The sequence below is a fragment of the Hydra vulgaris genome, chromosome 04 (genome assembly GCF_038396675.1).
Source record: "Hydra vulgaris chromosome 04, alternate assembly HydraT2T_AEP".
In the NCBI taxonomy this organism is placed as follows: domain Eukaryota; kingdom Metazoa; phylum Cnidaria; class Hydrozoa; order Anthoathecata; family Hydridae; genus Hydra; species Hydra vulgaris.
This window is the reverse complement of record NC_088923.1, coordinates 19,338,330-19,354,281: the sequence shown is the minus strand read 5'-3', so window position 1 is coordinate 19,354,281 and position 15,952 is coordinate 19,338,330. Positions and strand designations below refer to the sequence as shown.

Sequence of the window (15,952 nt, the reverse complement as noted above, 5' to 3'; positions counted from 1 at the left end):
GAACATGCAATACTTCACTTAATTAATGAAATAAAAAACTCTTTTGCAAACGGAGAATTTACTTAGGCGTGTTTATTGACCTCTCCAAGGCCTTTGACACAGTGGATCATAAAATAATGATAAAAAAGCTTATGATGTACGGCATAAGAGGCGTACCCTGCAGGTGGATAGCAGATTACCTGAGTAAACGTACACAGTCCATATATAACGGAAATAAAAAACTAACAAATTCATCTTTAATTTCTTGTGGAGTGCCCCAAGGATCTATTCTTGGGCCTCTACTTTTCCTAATATACGTGAATGATCTCTGGAGAGCGACAAATATATCAACTATAATGTTTGCTGACGACAGTAACTTTTTTATTTCAGGAAAAGATATACCTCAACTCTTTGTACAAATGAACAACGAGTTAGATAAAATTTCACTATGGTTCAATGCAAATAAACTTTCTATTAATTCAAGTAAATCAAAGTTCTCATTATTCTACCCTTTAAAAAAAAAAAAAAAATTCCTATTTCTTTTCCAAAACTAGTTATTGAAAACACAGAAGTTAGTCGCGAAAGAGTCACAAAATTTCTTGGTGTTCTCATTGACGAAAATATTACCTGGAATAAACAAATTGCCTATATTGGAAGCAAAATATCAAAAAGTATTGGCGATCTATATCAGTCACGGGATTTACTTAATAAGCATCATCTAAAACAAATCTATTTCAGTTTTATACAAAGTTACTTGAATTACGCGAATATTGCGTGGTGTAGTACATCTAAAAGCAAGCTTGAAGCACTCTATCGAAAACAAAAACATGCCTTAAGAATAATAAATTTTAAAAATAAAAACGAACATGCAAAACCACTGTTCGAAATTATGAACATCTTTACGTTATACGAGATAAACGTTTATAAAATTTTATGTCTCATGTACAAAAGTAAATTTCAACAATGCCCCTCAATTTTTAATGATCTTTATGAAATAAAACCTAACATTAAGTATACTTTACGCACAACAGGCTTAATTGAACCATTGTGCAAAACTAAACAAGAACAATTTAAAATTACGTATCGTGCTCCGCATATCTGGAATAAAATCTTAGCAAAATATAGTAATTTACAAGATGTAAACAATATAAATTGCTTTCAAAAACTAATAAAAAAGAGTATTTCAAAGTATAAAAATCTTATTAATGATTTCTTTTAAACTGCTTTGTTTTGTTTTTTGTTTCTTTGTTTTGTTTTTTGTTTCTTTGACTGTTTGTTTTATTTGTTCTTGTCTTTTTACATTAAATGTTTTTGGTGTTAACACTATTTACCTTAGTTAATTAAGTTTTGCTTTTAACAATATTATAGGAATTTAATATTGCAAAAACATAACTAGTACAACGGTTCTTGATGATAAGACTTAATGGTCTTCTGCAAGTTTCCCGCGTTTTTATATATTTTTGTATAACTATCTCTTATTATTTTGTCTTTGATTTTTTTTTTATATTTATAACTGGATTATTTTTGAAAGAATAATCTTGTATTATATTACGGAATTTAATTGTAACAAAAACGAAAAATTTAATAAATAAATAAAATAAAAATAAAAGAAAATACATTATAAAGCTATAGCGCAACAATTACAAAAAATTTTTATTTTAAACTTAGTATTCTAATTTAATAGCGAAAAAATGGTAGGCGTAATTAAAACAAAGTTTAGAGGATCTTGATAGTAAATCAAGAATACTACTTTACACTAAAGCTTTTAGAATACCGAATATGTATTATAAAAACAAAGAAAAAATCTTCGGCTTTTAAAAATTTAATCGGAAAGACTTAATGGTCAAAATATAAATTTTTCCTAGATAATAATTTTTAAGATGAACTTGAATAGAACTTTGCACATAGATTCGTTTTGGGTTATTATTGAAAATTTTAACGGCTTTTTTTTTCATCTTTTTTTTAACAAGTTAGAAACCTTATTATGGAAAGAGAGTTAACAATTAGTACCCAGGTTTTAATAATTTTATTGAAAATACTAAACTGGCGATAATCTTTTCTCATAAACTTGTAAAAAATTATGCGCATACTAAACCCAAAAGTTTAGAAATACAAAGATTTTTTTAAGGAACATTTTTTTAACCTTGTTGGTAAGTAATCATAGTTATCGGATTGCGCTTGAATTAATTTTTATGCTTAACTTATTTTTAAAATTTATAATCATTTGAAATCACATATATTAATTGAAAAAATAAAAAGTTACATTGCAGTATAAATGCTATTTTTGAAGTCAAACTAAATGTATATTTGATAGGTTTTAAGTTTTTTCTTTTTATTTTTCTGTTTTTTTATTTCTTTATAAATATCATCTCCTTCACCATAGTAACTTGACGGTTTATATTCTTGATTATTATCTGATTCTTGATGATACTGGGAATTAAGTTGATTTTTTTGATTATTTAATGAAAGTATATCAAATAAAGGTATTAAATTATTCAAGTCGTCCTTTTTATTTCCTAATTTTGCAACATTTTTTTTTTTATTGTAACTTAAGATATGATGTTTTAATATTCCTCTCATTTCAGTAATATTGGTATCGGTACCTTCTAGAAAAACTATTCGTGGCTTTTCTTCGTCTACTTTGATCCAAGGCGGAATAATTGGTTGATATACATGGTTTTTATGGTAAGGCTTTAACTTTAAACGCTTTTCAACAAGACTTAAAAACTTTACTAAATTTTTATCTTCTCTGTATTTAAGTTTATTTGTTTCAACTGGTGTTTCAGAAAGAATCGTATTTGGGGTTGCTTTTTCTTCTGATTTAATAAATGTGGCTTGCAAAACATCTTTGTTGTTTTCTAACATATTATGGACTCTCTCCAATCCTGATGACTGAGGTACATCATCATCGTTTTTTAAAAAATGTTTATTGGGTTTTTTTAAGCCAAGCTCTTCAATATCCTCCCCGTCATTTTTCGCTTCAACTAAAATAACTTCGTCGTTTTTGTCCTCCGAATCTTTAGTGCTAGTGACATTAATTAACTTTTCTACGCACCCAGGGTCACTAATACAATTTTCTGTTAAAAACTTTGGAGCCAAATTGTTGGGTTTTTTAATTTCTGTATCGTTTTTTAAATCTAGTGAGTTAACTGTGGGTATTTTTACATCCAGTGAGTTAACTGTGTATATTTTATTGCTGTAAAATTTTGACTCGTTCGAGGTGTTGACGTTGCTTAATATTAAAGGAAAGTGGGTAGGATGAGAATTTTCTTCTTGAACACTTTTATATGTTTTATTTTTCTGTGAGATAAGATCAGTTTCGTTTTCCCATTGGTTGTTTTCATTATTAGACTTTGTATTTACCTTTTCTAAGACAATCTCAATTGTTGTTATTCGATCGGTGCTTTTTTTTATACTATTTTTATCTTTGTTTATCGTTGGTTTATCATCATTTAGAAAACTAGAAATCAACGAACTTCTTTCGTTTTTATAATCTTTATTTGTATACAAAGTTTTGCTATTAGAATCGATATTTTGCAAAGTGTACGGCGTGTTTGGTGTATTGCCCTCAACTAAAAGAGCAGAAGGCTTAGTATCAATAAATAAAGCTGAAACCTGATTTGAAGAGTTACTTTCTTTTGATTTGCTTTTTATGTCAGAATTTTTTGATGAGTTTATGTTTTTAGCTATAAAAGTTTTATCTAATAAAAGTGGCTTTGGCTTGAGAATCTCCAATGAAGCTTTATTAAATGTGTTGTTAAAAGAACCGGCTATATCGGGCGCTCTGTTCTTCGCGTGATTATCTTCGTTTGCCTCAGCTATTTCTTGAACCATTAAAGAAGGCATATCAAGAAGTGCAGAAAGAAGTGTTTCTTGCTTTTTTACCTCAGCTGATGTTTTTGCATCTTGATTCTGAAACAAAGCTCTAAATTTACTTAAAACTTTGTTATAGTTATTATACTTTTTTCTACTAATTTTCTCAGAAATATTCTTGTTCTTGAATACTGGAATTGATGTTGGAGTTGGGTTACCCGGAGGACGCTTTACTTTCTTATTATTAAAAGAAGATAAAGAAGATTGTTCGAGTGTTTTTATTTTGGTTGGAAAAGTCATTTTTGAATTGGAGCTCTTGGTGGGAGCATTATTTATTTGTTGATGCTCCGAAGGAATACTTTTAATTTCAGTAACGTAAACTTCGTTTCTAACAGGTTTAGTTATAAGAAACTGAGAAAATGTTGTTTTCAAAGAGTAATTTGATGAGAAATGTGCACGAGTTGGTTTTAAATCATCGTTCATTTGAAGTTCAGTTAAAGCTAAAATTAAAAAAAGATTTTAAATGAAAGAGTTTTACACAAGTTTTTACTTATATTTAAACTTATTTTTATTATATATGTAAAAGTATTCAAAAGCTTACGTATACAAATATTTGCTATCTGTCGGTGTCCCGGGATGCACTGACATTGGTTTTCAATGCATGTCTGAAAATGTAAACATTGGGTAGGACATCCTTCTAGAAAAGTATAAAGCTGGATTATAAGTTATTGTCTATTTGAAATATTTTTGTTAATAATGATATTTTCAACACCCAAAATAATATAAAACAGTATTCACTTATTACATTTTTATTGGATCATAACAAAAAAATAAGTTAGTTGGCTGACTAACCAATTCAACCATTCAACATATTTTTACAACGTAAAGATTAAAGCAATAAAACATCCCATGACACCATGTTACACCCTATGACAACATGTTACACCCCATGACACCTGTTACACCTCATGACACCATGTTACAGCCCATGACAATACTAACACTTCATCACAATGTAACAAACATTCGAAGTTTAAAAAGTGAAAAACAAGCTTATTCGATAGAAGTGTGTTAACTGAAAAAAATGTCTGGAAATAATATTATAATTCGTAATATAATAACCTTTAAACCAAAAGTTGTTTCTTTAAAAAAATAACTTTTAAATTATAAAAGCTAACTTTTTTTCATTTTGCAGTAAAATAGATAAAAGTTTTGTAGATATTACTTTGTACATATTTTCATTCATTTTCGGACTTATGACATTGAGCTCTTTTTTTATTTTTTGCATTTCAAGTACTTTTATTTTATACTATTATTTTGTTTAAAGTTTTTTGAAATTAATGTATTTATAATGATTAAATTTCATTTAAAATGTTTGTGTTAATTGCCTGATGAACTTATATAAAATAAATCTGCTTAAAATATTATTTAGCAAATATAATTTGCATTTCTGAAAAAGTTTTATGAATATTCTTTTTATATTTTCAAGGAAATACTAGTTTCGGTTATAAGGTTTTTTATTATGACCCTAAAATATGATTATCTGTTCACCATCGAATGATTGTTTATAATTTTATATGAAAATTAGGTTGCCCAAAATGACTTTGATTTCGGCTAATCGATTATTAAATTTGCGACAAGATTATTTTTTGTAACCAGTTTGAAATTTTGTAATCAATTTGTGTTTAAAAAAGCGTAGACTTTAGATCTGCAGTGAAAAAAAGTTTCTATAATTTGTGGATCATTATTGTTTCTGAATGGGAAATGGTGTATTTATATTGATTTTTGCTAGCATATCAACTTAATGTATTTATATTGATGTTTGCTAGCATATCTAGTTAAATATCCTTATAATAATCTTTTGCGTTCAACTACCTTGTGATATAGCAAACAACATGTTACCCATTCAGGTTCAATATTTTGTATATCGTAAAAAAGGCAGTATGAATGTGTGTGTGTGTGTGTGTGTGTGTGTGTGTGTGTGTGTGTGTGTGTGTGTGTGTGTGTGTGTGTAATCAAATTAGTTATGTTGTGTACTTATGAAGGTAATAATGTATTAATATAAAAAATCAAATTTTTTCAAACTATTTTAAACTGAAATTGAAAAAAACAAAAAACAGTTGGTTACATACTAGAAACACATTCATAACCGGACCCAACGTATCCATCTTTACAAGTGCATTTCCCATTTTCACAATAAGCATGAACATCGCAATCTCTGCACCTATCAACTTAGAAAAAAACTATATATAATAAATTTTTCGTTTAAAAGCTTCATTTTATTCAAAAAATTTATTTACGTTTTGTTTTTTATTTTTTCATTTTTATTTAAAAACTTTTTTTTATCTATAATCGTTTTTTTGTTTATAATCGTTTTTTGAGCGTTTCTACATACATTAGGGTAACGTACTTACTAGTACAATGAGGTCCAGTATAACGTTGTGAACATATGCAATCATAACCTCCGCTCGGATGAAGTGTGCAAAGTGCATTGTTTTGACATGGGCTAGGATTACAAGCTGTAGGTGCTTCTGTAAATATTTTATTTAAGTTTTTATAAAAGTATTAAACATTGCAAACGTTCAATTTCAAAAAATATTTAATTTAATGAATTTTCAAAAAAAGGTATGACGGAATGAATTAAAATGTTATGGTGAAATTTAGATCTTTGTTGATTTGCCCATTGTTTTTATAAAATACACATTTTACATAAATACATTTAGTTTTTCACTCAATTTCCTAGTTTTAATTGCCGTTCTTTTTTTCTCTACGTTCTATTTTTATATATACTATTAATAAATCAACGGTGAAATGGAGTGATAGTGATGGTGATGACGGTGCTATTGCTATTTACCTGATTTGCATAGCGGTGGTAAGTATGCGGGTAAGCAAACACATCCAAGAAAAACGCCATCTTTTTCCATGCATGTTCCACCATTGTAACAAGGATTTATTAAACACTCTGAAACAATTATTAAGTAAAGTCCTATATAAGTTAAATTTTAAAAAATCCTGTTGTAAATTTAATAAAACAAATCCTATCACAAATAAACCATGTCTATCGTAAAATAAATAAAGCAATATCTGTCGCAAACTAAATGCAACTAATCTTGACAAAGTTAAACAAAAATTCAAAAAATGCTTACTTCTACGGTGTTGACAGTTTTTACCGTACCACTCTGGAAAGCAAATGCAAGTGTAGGCACCCTCTTCGTCATTTAGACAAACAATGCTGTTTAAACAAGGACTGGAATCGCACGTTTTGTAATGTTTTACTAAGGGCGCTGAACTTAAAAAAGGAAATAAATAGCTATATGTATTTATTCACGCTTAAGACTTTTTGATTTTTATTTACTAAACATTTTACCCGACATTTTAAGAAATAGTTTTTAAATAGTATAATTAAATTTGAAATCGAACCTTTGTTTTTCATGCATTTATTGTTGCTCTCATCAAAAACAAATCCAGGAGGGCATTGGCAATGACCTCTTGCATCACACCATGATGACGGGTTGTTTGGGCTCTGGCTTTTGGGGCAGTTGCATTCTACATAAAAATAAAGTGCAAATAATAGTTGTTGAGCACTTTAAACAATGATAAAATAATTACTTGACAACCACAATAACAATTACATTAGCATATTTTAATTACAGGTTACTTAACATAAAAGTATAATGGTTTATCCTCCTGCAGCTACTTGCCTTACGGAGTCACCTCATATTCCAAACCTATAAACACACACTAGTTCACTTCTTTTGGTTCTCAGAAAAAAATTTTAGGTAGCTATCATAAAAAAGCTCAATAAAACCGTTTTAATTCATTTGTACGAACTTATTTTCAAATTGTCACAAATAAATCTGTATCTGAGAGACAACTTGCCTTATTTCCATTTTTGGGTAAATTAATTTAATTACATATTTGATTAATGCCGCATACTCCATTTGGGTCTAAAAGACTTAGATCTTAATCCATTGTGGTTTAACAGGAAACCAAAACGAATAAAGTTTTATATCCTTTTTAAGAGTCAAAAATCTTAAAATAAGTAAGATGCTTTTTTCCTGAACACTTTATCCCATTTTGCTACTAAAGATTTTTTATCTATGACTTTAAAGTTATATCACATTGACAGTTTTTAACGTGATTAATCTCACGCTTGTAAACCACAACGCGTTAACTGCTTGTTGTTCACGCCCTTATGTCAAGGTTTTGTGCCAATTTTAGCTTTTGTTTTACGTTGAAAACATAATATTACATTGTGAAAATCGATGTAACTACTTACAAGATTTCTGCTAATAATGTATTGATTTAAAAAGAACAAATATAATAACAAACTTTGAATTGCATCGAGACCAAGGTGAAGGGTATGTTTGAAAATATTTTTCGTTGGATTCTTCAGTGTTTATATTAAACTAGGTGTTTTAAAAAAATATATATGGTAATTGTTTTTATATTGCAAGAACTTAATTCTAGCCAGATTGCGTGTGTTTACAATTCTCCATTAATGTCTTAAAAGTTACATATTTTTCTTAATAAAAGTACTTAATAGTTATAATATTAAAAACTTTAGTTTTGTTGCACGTTGTCCATATGTTTTCAGGACAAGGACATCAAGTTCCAACAAAATTGACATTATCTTGATTGCGCATAAAGATTTTAATAACTTCGTGAATAAAACTAAAAGATGAGAACTTCCATTAAACAAAATGAAAATTAGGCATCACTGTTTAGACATTTTGTCTGAAAATGTTGAATATTTTTTTATGTAAAGCATCATTCTAACAATAAATTTGTTAATTTTGTTACAGATGTTAGGTACAACATCTTTGAGTCAGAGCTAGAAGATCCGGGTTTCGAGTGTATGCCAGACCCTTCTGGAAGTATTTCTTTATTGTCTGATGTCGGGCAGGATAATATTTCTATAAATATCTACATTACTAATTCATTAGTTCCTTACTCCAGCACCGATAGTGAGAGTGAAGACCAACCACAAAGAAAAGTAAAGAGGATAAAGTGGAAGAGGAATTCATATACATGGAAAAAAAATGTAAGAAAACTGAGCTGTGTTGGTGGAAAGTAATACGTTTTTTCAACAGGAAAAACCGTGAAGTCTAAGGAACTAAAGAATTCATGTAAAGACAAGTGTTGTTACAAATGCAGCTTGCATTTTAGCACAAAAATGCAAAAATAGATTTTTGATGAGCTTTATTTGCTAATGTAATGTTGGATCAGAAAAATCAGTATGTTGCTTTCTGTCTAGCAATTGAATCTGTGAAGTGATTGAGAGCACTTCGATCACTTCACAAATTCAATTCATCTATTCACACTTTATTTTCTTGTACGATCACAACACACATACACACACACAACACATGTGTGTTTGTGTGTTTGTGAGTGTGTGTGTGTGTGTGTGTGTGTGTGTGTGTGTGTGTGTGTGAGTGTTATTAAGTATTACGATGCTCCGAGAAGTCCTTACGGTCTTATCACAAAGCAATCCGGAAGAGTATTTGACTTGAAAAACCACGCCTCCTTTTTTACCAATGTCGCTTATTGGGCTAGAGCTCGCGTCAAACCATCGACCTCTTGGTTCTGAGCGAGAAGCAAGACGCCTGCAGTGTCTTGGATACTCTAATTGAAATTAGAGTATGCAAGTCTTTTTTCAAATACTCCTTGTATTAGCGAGTCGTATATTACATCTATAATTAGCAAAACTTAGTCTTCTGGCTTGACAAAACCAGATCAACGAGGAAAACACTCTCCAGCATATTCAAAAGGATAAAAAAAAACACATATTAAAACGTTCCCAGCACCCGAGAGCCATTACAGCAAGTAAAACTTTATTAGATCAAAAAAGATTTAAATTCACTAATGTTTACATTTTTTTTTTAACCAAAATTACTAATCATATATATATAGAATAAAATTAATTGTATACACTGTATGAATATTTATTTCCTAATCTAATTGTTACAAAAGTTATGAGAAAGTAATTAGAACAAAATATTTATTTTGCTTCTACTGTAAAATTTTGTTTTTGGAGTAAAGACAAGGTGGCTTTTAGGTACAGAAATATTATTAGTGGCTTACCACTTAAACTAAAAACCTTTTTACTTTTCTATCCAATAAATGATTCAACTTTAATAACATTGATTATTAAAATTTTTCACATACTTATATAAACTTTTCTAACTCATTAAAAGTAATTTTAATTAGTTAAGAAATAATTTTTGAACTCAACAGTTGTTTACTAATTTTTACCTCTGCATCGTGAACCTCCCCATTTTCCTTCACAAATGCACATAAAAGCATTTTCGCCTGCTGGTGTGCAGACACCTCTGTTGTAACATGCATTTGTTCGACACAGGCTATCTAAAATAAAAAAATATTAAAAAAGGAGAAACAAGGTGCAATGATAATTTTGTAAGACACAACAGAGACAGCAAAGAAAAAGCCATAAGTATTTGGTATTATGTGCATTTACCAACTACGTGCAATTAAGAGGTACCTCCACATTTTTTGTCAACCATATTTCCAGCACAGCTGCAAATTATAATGTTATTTTTAGCCTCGCACTTTTCGTGTATACCACAGGGGTTAGGTTTGCAAGGATCACTTTCTAAATAAAAAGTATTATTAATTACAATTAAATAGACTATATATTTTAAAAATATATTATCGATAAACTTAGAAAAAACATTATATTTTTTTACGGTACCAGTTTAATATTAGTAATCAAAAATAAAAAAAATTTATTTGTAATATAAATTTTAAGATTAATAAAATATAAAAAATCATTAAACACTTTTTCTTACCGGCGCAATTAGGAGGTACAAAAGGGGGTTTACAGATACACTCGTATAGTAGACCTGGCTTTACCAGGCATTCGCCGTCGTTCATACACGGGTTCGGTTGACATGGTTTCACTTCCATTACTTCTGTTTTGTTTTCTCCTACAAATTAACTCTTAAAACTTAAGCGAATAAAATTCTGCTTGATTTTATAGTTCTAACAAATCCAATAATTAAATCTGCCTTTTATTCAAAAATTAAAATTGACATTGGTGTTTTGCAATATATTTGCAGCTTAGATATCAAGGATTGGAGACCAAAATTTGAGGCAAAGTATTTAGAGATTTTTAATTTTATGTTTTGATCTTTGACAAATTTCTTACAAAAAATTTCATCTTTTTTAATAACTTTTAAATGTTTTACATTAATGAATGATTGTTATAATTAAAGAAAAATAAAGTTTTATAAATATAAAACTTTTAATCATTAGTTATTGGGATACTTGATTATAACTTTTTTTATTTGCACATTTTTTCCTGAATATGCGATTTTTTTTAAAATATGCGATACCAAGCGATAAAAAATTGCATTAAATCGCACTCAATTTTTCGAAAAATATTAATTCAAAATACATCGCCTAATCATTCGTTCAATAAAAATGACAGCATCGCGATTACCTACTAAATAACTCAATTGTAACTAAGCGCTGTTGATTTTTTATTTAATTATCAAATTTCAACTCATCACCGTAATTAATCGAATTGCTGTAACGCCAGTGCGTTATATATACTAGCTGTAAATTATATTTAGAACAAGTGACACAGGTTGTTTCGCTCACCCTTTTGAATTGAAAACCTGCGTAATAAATTAAATATGAGATATTTTTAGAAAAATAAATATCTTTTTAACTTGCTATTAACATTCATATATACATTCTTTATTGATTTCTTTTTTTTGATGTTTCTAAAAACAAGTAAACGACATTTTTTACACGCGTTTGATCATAGATAGATTAAGTCTATGTGTTATTGCTTTGCCCTCTAAAAACAACGGAAGCTTTTAATTTAAAGTGTATCTTTAACTGGTCCTATCGCTATTCATATCCTAAATTTAAATTGAATTATTGGAAAATTTCAAAGTCCCCACCCCAGAAAAACAATGCTTATTGGATAAATCAGAATGATAAACAGTAATAAAATGTTATTTATAACTGTTATAAAAGTCAAAGCTTAAAATCTTAATGTATCTTATTAACACTTATTATTAGGGGAAAGGCGCTTATGATGGCATAGCGCCTATGATGGCATACCGGTCATATTTCCATAAAAATTGGTTTTGGTGAAAAAGTGATTAGACCTACATGACTGTACTTACTTTACATTAGTTTTAGTGAAAAAACGTCTCTTGTGCACAAATATTGTTTTTATAATCAACAAAAATCGATTTTGGGATGTGCTGTTGTAGTTTTATTCCCTTCTTATATTAAAGATTGTGATTTTATAATTAACTGTGCAGAAAGAGAATTTTCATGCATTTTATATTTAAGTTTTGTGCATTTAGACGAATACTTACTTTGATTTTATTTTTTGAACAAGGCAGACACAGCTTGTTTTAATAAAAATGATGACTTTTTCCCATGATGTGGCATACTGACGAGTTGGGGGTGTTGCAATATTGACGAATTGGGAAAATCTTTTTTTTTCATAAGAAAAACTTATTTTTGATAAAAGTAAAAAGAAAGCGATGCTCCAAAAGTTTTTTTTTTGGTCCAAAAATACATAAAATGCAATATATCTTAAGCGAAAAAGAAAGCGATGCTCCAAAAGTTTTTTTTTTTGGTCCAAAAATACATAAAATGCAATATATCTTAAGCGCATGTGCGAAACTTTACAATGCTGCTGTGTAGCATGAAATGGTAAATTAGGATGGTGCCGACTAATTTCTGGCTTTTCTGAGGGAAGACTCTAAGGTTAAATGATTCATCTAGTTACCCTTGATCGTAACCAGCCCCATCCCACACTATGCCATCATAGAAGCAGTGGTTGCCTATGATAGCATACTTGTGCTTTTTTTTAAAATAGGAATAACTTATAAAAAAATAAAACTGATGAAAACTCTGAGGGTTATTATTATTTACATGTTCAAGGAATGAATCCATATCAAAACTTTTATTATTGATCTTAGTGAAGTATGCCATCATAGGCGCCTTTCCCCTAGATTTTTATCTTTAAAAATTTTACAAATAATGGCGCATGGCATTAACTCATGTTCCACTGCTTAAAAAGACATTAACTAAACTATAATCCAAAGAAATGTCTACAAATAAATATTTTAAAGTATCTAAAACAACAACGTTTTATTAATGAAAATGGAATACACTAAGCCAGTTGGACAATGCTCTTAGCAGTGAAAACAATACTTTTTTGAAAGTTACTTAGTTCATTTAAATGATATAATACCAACTAAATTAGTGATTATAAAAAAGTATCAAAGTCGTTTTGATATAGCTTAAACTTAACAGACGTTAATTTTTGAAAGAAGATTTATTTAAATGTAACTTTGTTTAAATATCATTAATTGGGAACTTAGAAAATATGCTGATTTTCGAATTTTACCGCAGTTAATGATAGTTAAACAAAATTCAACCATTTTTTGAAAGTCATTAAATGTACTCCTAATAGTGTTTTGTTTGTTTGTTTGTTTTTGTCCAAATCACCCAAAATGCATTTGCCATAAATTTAAAAATATGAACGTTCAGCCTAATATTATAATATTCAAAAATTATGTTAGTTTATTTATTTGATTTGAAAAACTTCAAAATAACAGCAATAAAAAGTGTATAGTATGCACTGTATTTACTGTATACACGATTGTTATTTTATTAAAGCATAATTGTTAAATAAATTATTATCAGAAAAAGGAAAACAAGTTTCTTAAGCTCCGCAAGGTTTTATTGATGTAGATATTTATTTGTAATTAGAGATAATGATCTCTAATAGAGTAAACATTCTGTTGAATATTTATAATTACTAACGGTTAAAACTGTGTAACTATGTAGATATTATTGAAGTTTTACGCTTGCTTAAGTTGATTGTGTCATAAGGATTAGTAAATAATTTACAAGTCAATTTTAATACCATTCTACGGAAGAAAAACCACGGAAGTAAATGGAATTTCATCAAAAGGCAAACATTAAAGCAATTTCAAGTCGTCTCGGGAGTTTGCTTGTAACCGACAATAAAAAAAACGAGTTTCACAAGACAAATAAACAACAAAAACTTGCTGAAATGATTTTTATTAAAATATTAAATAAAAAATTATTCAAAGGACACGCTACATAATTTTAACCATTAAGGGTTAAAACTAATAAGTAATAAAAATTATTCAACAGAATGTTTACTAAAATTGGTAGCTAGAAAAAAATACTTTGCTTTTAAAACTTATTTTTAATACTTTATTTTTAAAATTATTTTTTATTTTGAATTTTTTTTTCAGTTTATTTTAAAAGCTCAGCTTTTCTTACTTTGAATCATAACACTACATTTGATTAAAAAGATAACTAAAACAATTTATAAAAATTCAAAAAAAATTGTTTTTCAAATAACTAAAGTTAAAAGTTTCATTAGTTGTATATTTTAATTCCATTCGTGCTTGTAATACTCCATTCTTTTAATATGATGTTTAGGAAAAAGTTGCTATTTGCCGTATCGTTGTCGCCATTTTTAATGTTTATACTTGAATATCATTGGCGAACCTTCAAAATATTCTTGAATTATTGTAGTCAGTTAAGGTCAGAAGTCCCTGACTTAAAAAAGATTTCGGATTTAAAAGTCACAAAAAGATTATTTCTTCCTGGATTTTAGTATCCAGGAGCTCTAAATATGAAAAGAAGCTTATGGAAGATTATTTTAAAAAAAATTAATAGTTTTAGTATTTTGAAAAAAATTAATAGTTTTAGTATTTTGAAAAAAATTAATAGTTTTAGTATTTTGAAAAAAATTAATAGTTTTAGGTTAAAAGAACAATTAAGGTGGCCCTATACTAAAAAAAATCGGAAAAATTGATTTTTCAAAAAATAAATATTCTTGAAACCGAAACGTTCTACATTTTAAATATATAGAGATAAATATAGAAAATGATTTTAAAACTGCTCTAAAATAGCTATCTTTGTGGTAAAATTAAAAAATTTCCTTAGCAACGGCCTTAGCAATGGCTTGTTTATATTAGAAAATAGATTTTTTAAAGTGTTGCGCCATATACTCTTGATATGGATTTAGTTTTTGACACTGCTGCCAGCAACTGTTTCATGTTTATTTTCCTGATTTAAAAGAACTATTATTATGTTTACATATATTACGTATAGAAAAAACTAAAAGCCTTGTGTTTTACTTTATTTGCCTCGTGCTTTTTTTTATTGTGGGAAAAAATAAATATGGTTTAAATTTAAGAAGAAAAGCAAGTGGTAACAGGATATTTATAAAAAATATTTTAGAGGAAATCAAATTTCTTTAGCATCAACAGTCTGCAATACAAATGGTTTGACTTCTCAATCGAAAATCACTAATTTAACTCAATAAAAAATCTTGACATCAACATCATCAAAAAAGTTTTCACATGACAGTAATAATAGTAATAGTAAAAGTTAATAATTCAAAGGAAAAAAAAAAAAGCTTTCATGCTTTTTATTGGCAAAGACATTTTAAAGGACTTTCATGCTTTATTGCATTGCATTGCATTTCATTTCATGCATTGGCAAAGACATTTTAAAATCAGCTGTTCCTTTGGTGTCATAATAATTCAATTAAAATCTTAACTGATTTATCGAAAAAGTTTTAGTAATAATAATTATTAATGCTATTATTAATACTATCTTTCCTATTAACTTATTTAACGTACCCGGTGGACACAGGACGTAAAAAAGACGTCTTTTAAACGTCTTTTAAACATTTTAAACGTCTTTTCAACGTTTTGGACGTCTTTTGAACGTTCAAAAGACGTCTTATTTAGGTCCTGTGCCCACTGGGTAATGGTTATAAGGAAAATAAATTTCTTGTTGTTGTTTTTATAGATTAAAAATGTCTAGTGAAAAGGAACGACTTTGAAAATCTGTTTATGAAGGATATTTAAAAGCATTTGCAAACAAACTGATCTGAGATTCAAACAAAGAGCAAAGCATTATCCAAATTAAATGTAGAAGTTGAAAAAAAAATTGAAAGAGCTTAAACAAATTGAACTCCGGAATAAAGTTGGTGCTTTATCTTACTGGACAAAATTACCGAAACGTGTACCGAATAGACTAAATCACTTTTGATGGTGTGACTGATGCGATCCCATCAATTACAACAAGTGAGAGTGAAAAAGAGAGTGAAAAAATC

General features: G+C 28.3%; 1 protein-coding gene across 1 annotated transcript in view; it reads right to left on the bottom strand.

Moving 5' to 3' along the window:
* Positions 1-2,201: 2,201 nt before the first annotated feature.
* The window catches only part of LOC100210853 (uncharacterized), an 87,290-nt gene continuing 73,539 nt past the window's right edge, over positions 2,202-15,952 (bottom strand). Inside the window, exons 18-27 of the mRNA XM_065795700.1 lie at positions 10,602-10,739; positions 10,295-10,405; positions 10,048-10,158; positions 7,213-7,338; positions 6,939-7,076; positions 6,647-6,754; positions 6,207-6,323; positions 5,925-6,023; positions 4,394-4,489; positions 2,202-4,292 (exon numbers count right to left, since the gene is read on the bottom strand). Of these exons, the coding sequence (XP_065651772.1) occupies positions 2,275-4,292; positions 4,394-4,489; positions 5,925-6,023; positions 6,207-6,323; positions 6,647-6,754; positions 6,939-7,076; positions 7,213-7,338; positions 10,048-10,158; positions 10,295-10,405; positions 10,602-10,739 (3,062 nt within the window). The 3' untranslated portion in view covers positions 2,202-2,274. The remainder of the gene's footprint in view (positions 4,293-4,393; positions 4,490-5,924; positions 6,024-6,206; positions 6,324-6,646; positions 6,755-6,938; positions 7,077-7,212; positions 7,339-10,047; positions 10,159-10,294; positions 10,406-10,601; positions 10,740-15,952) is intronic.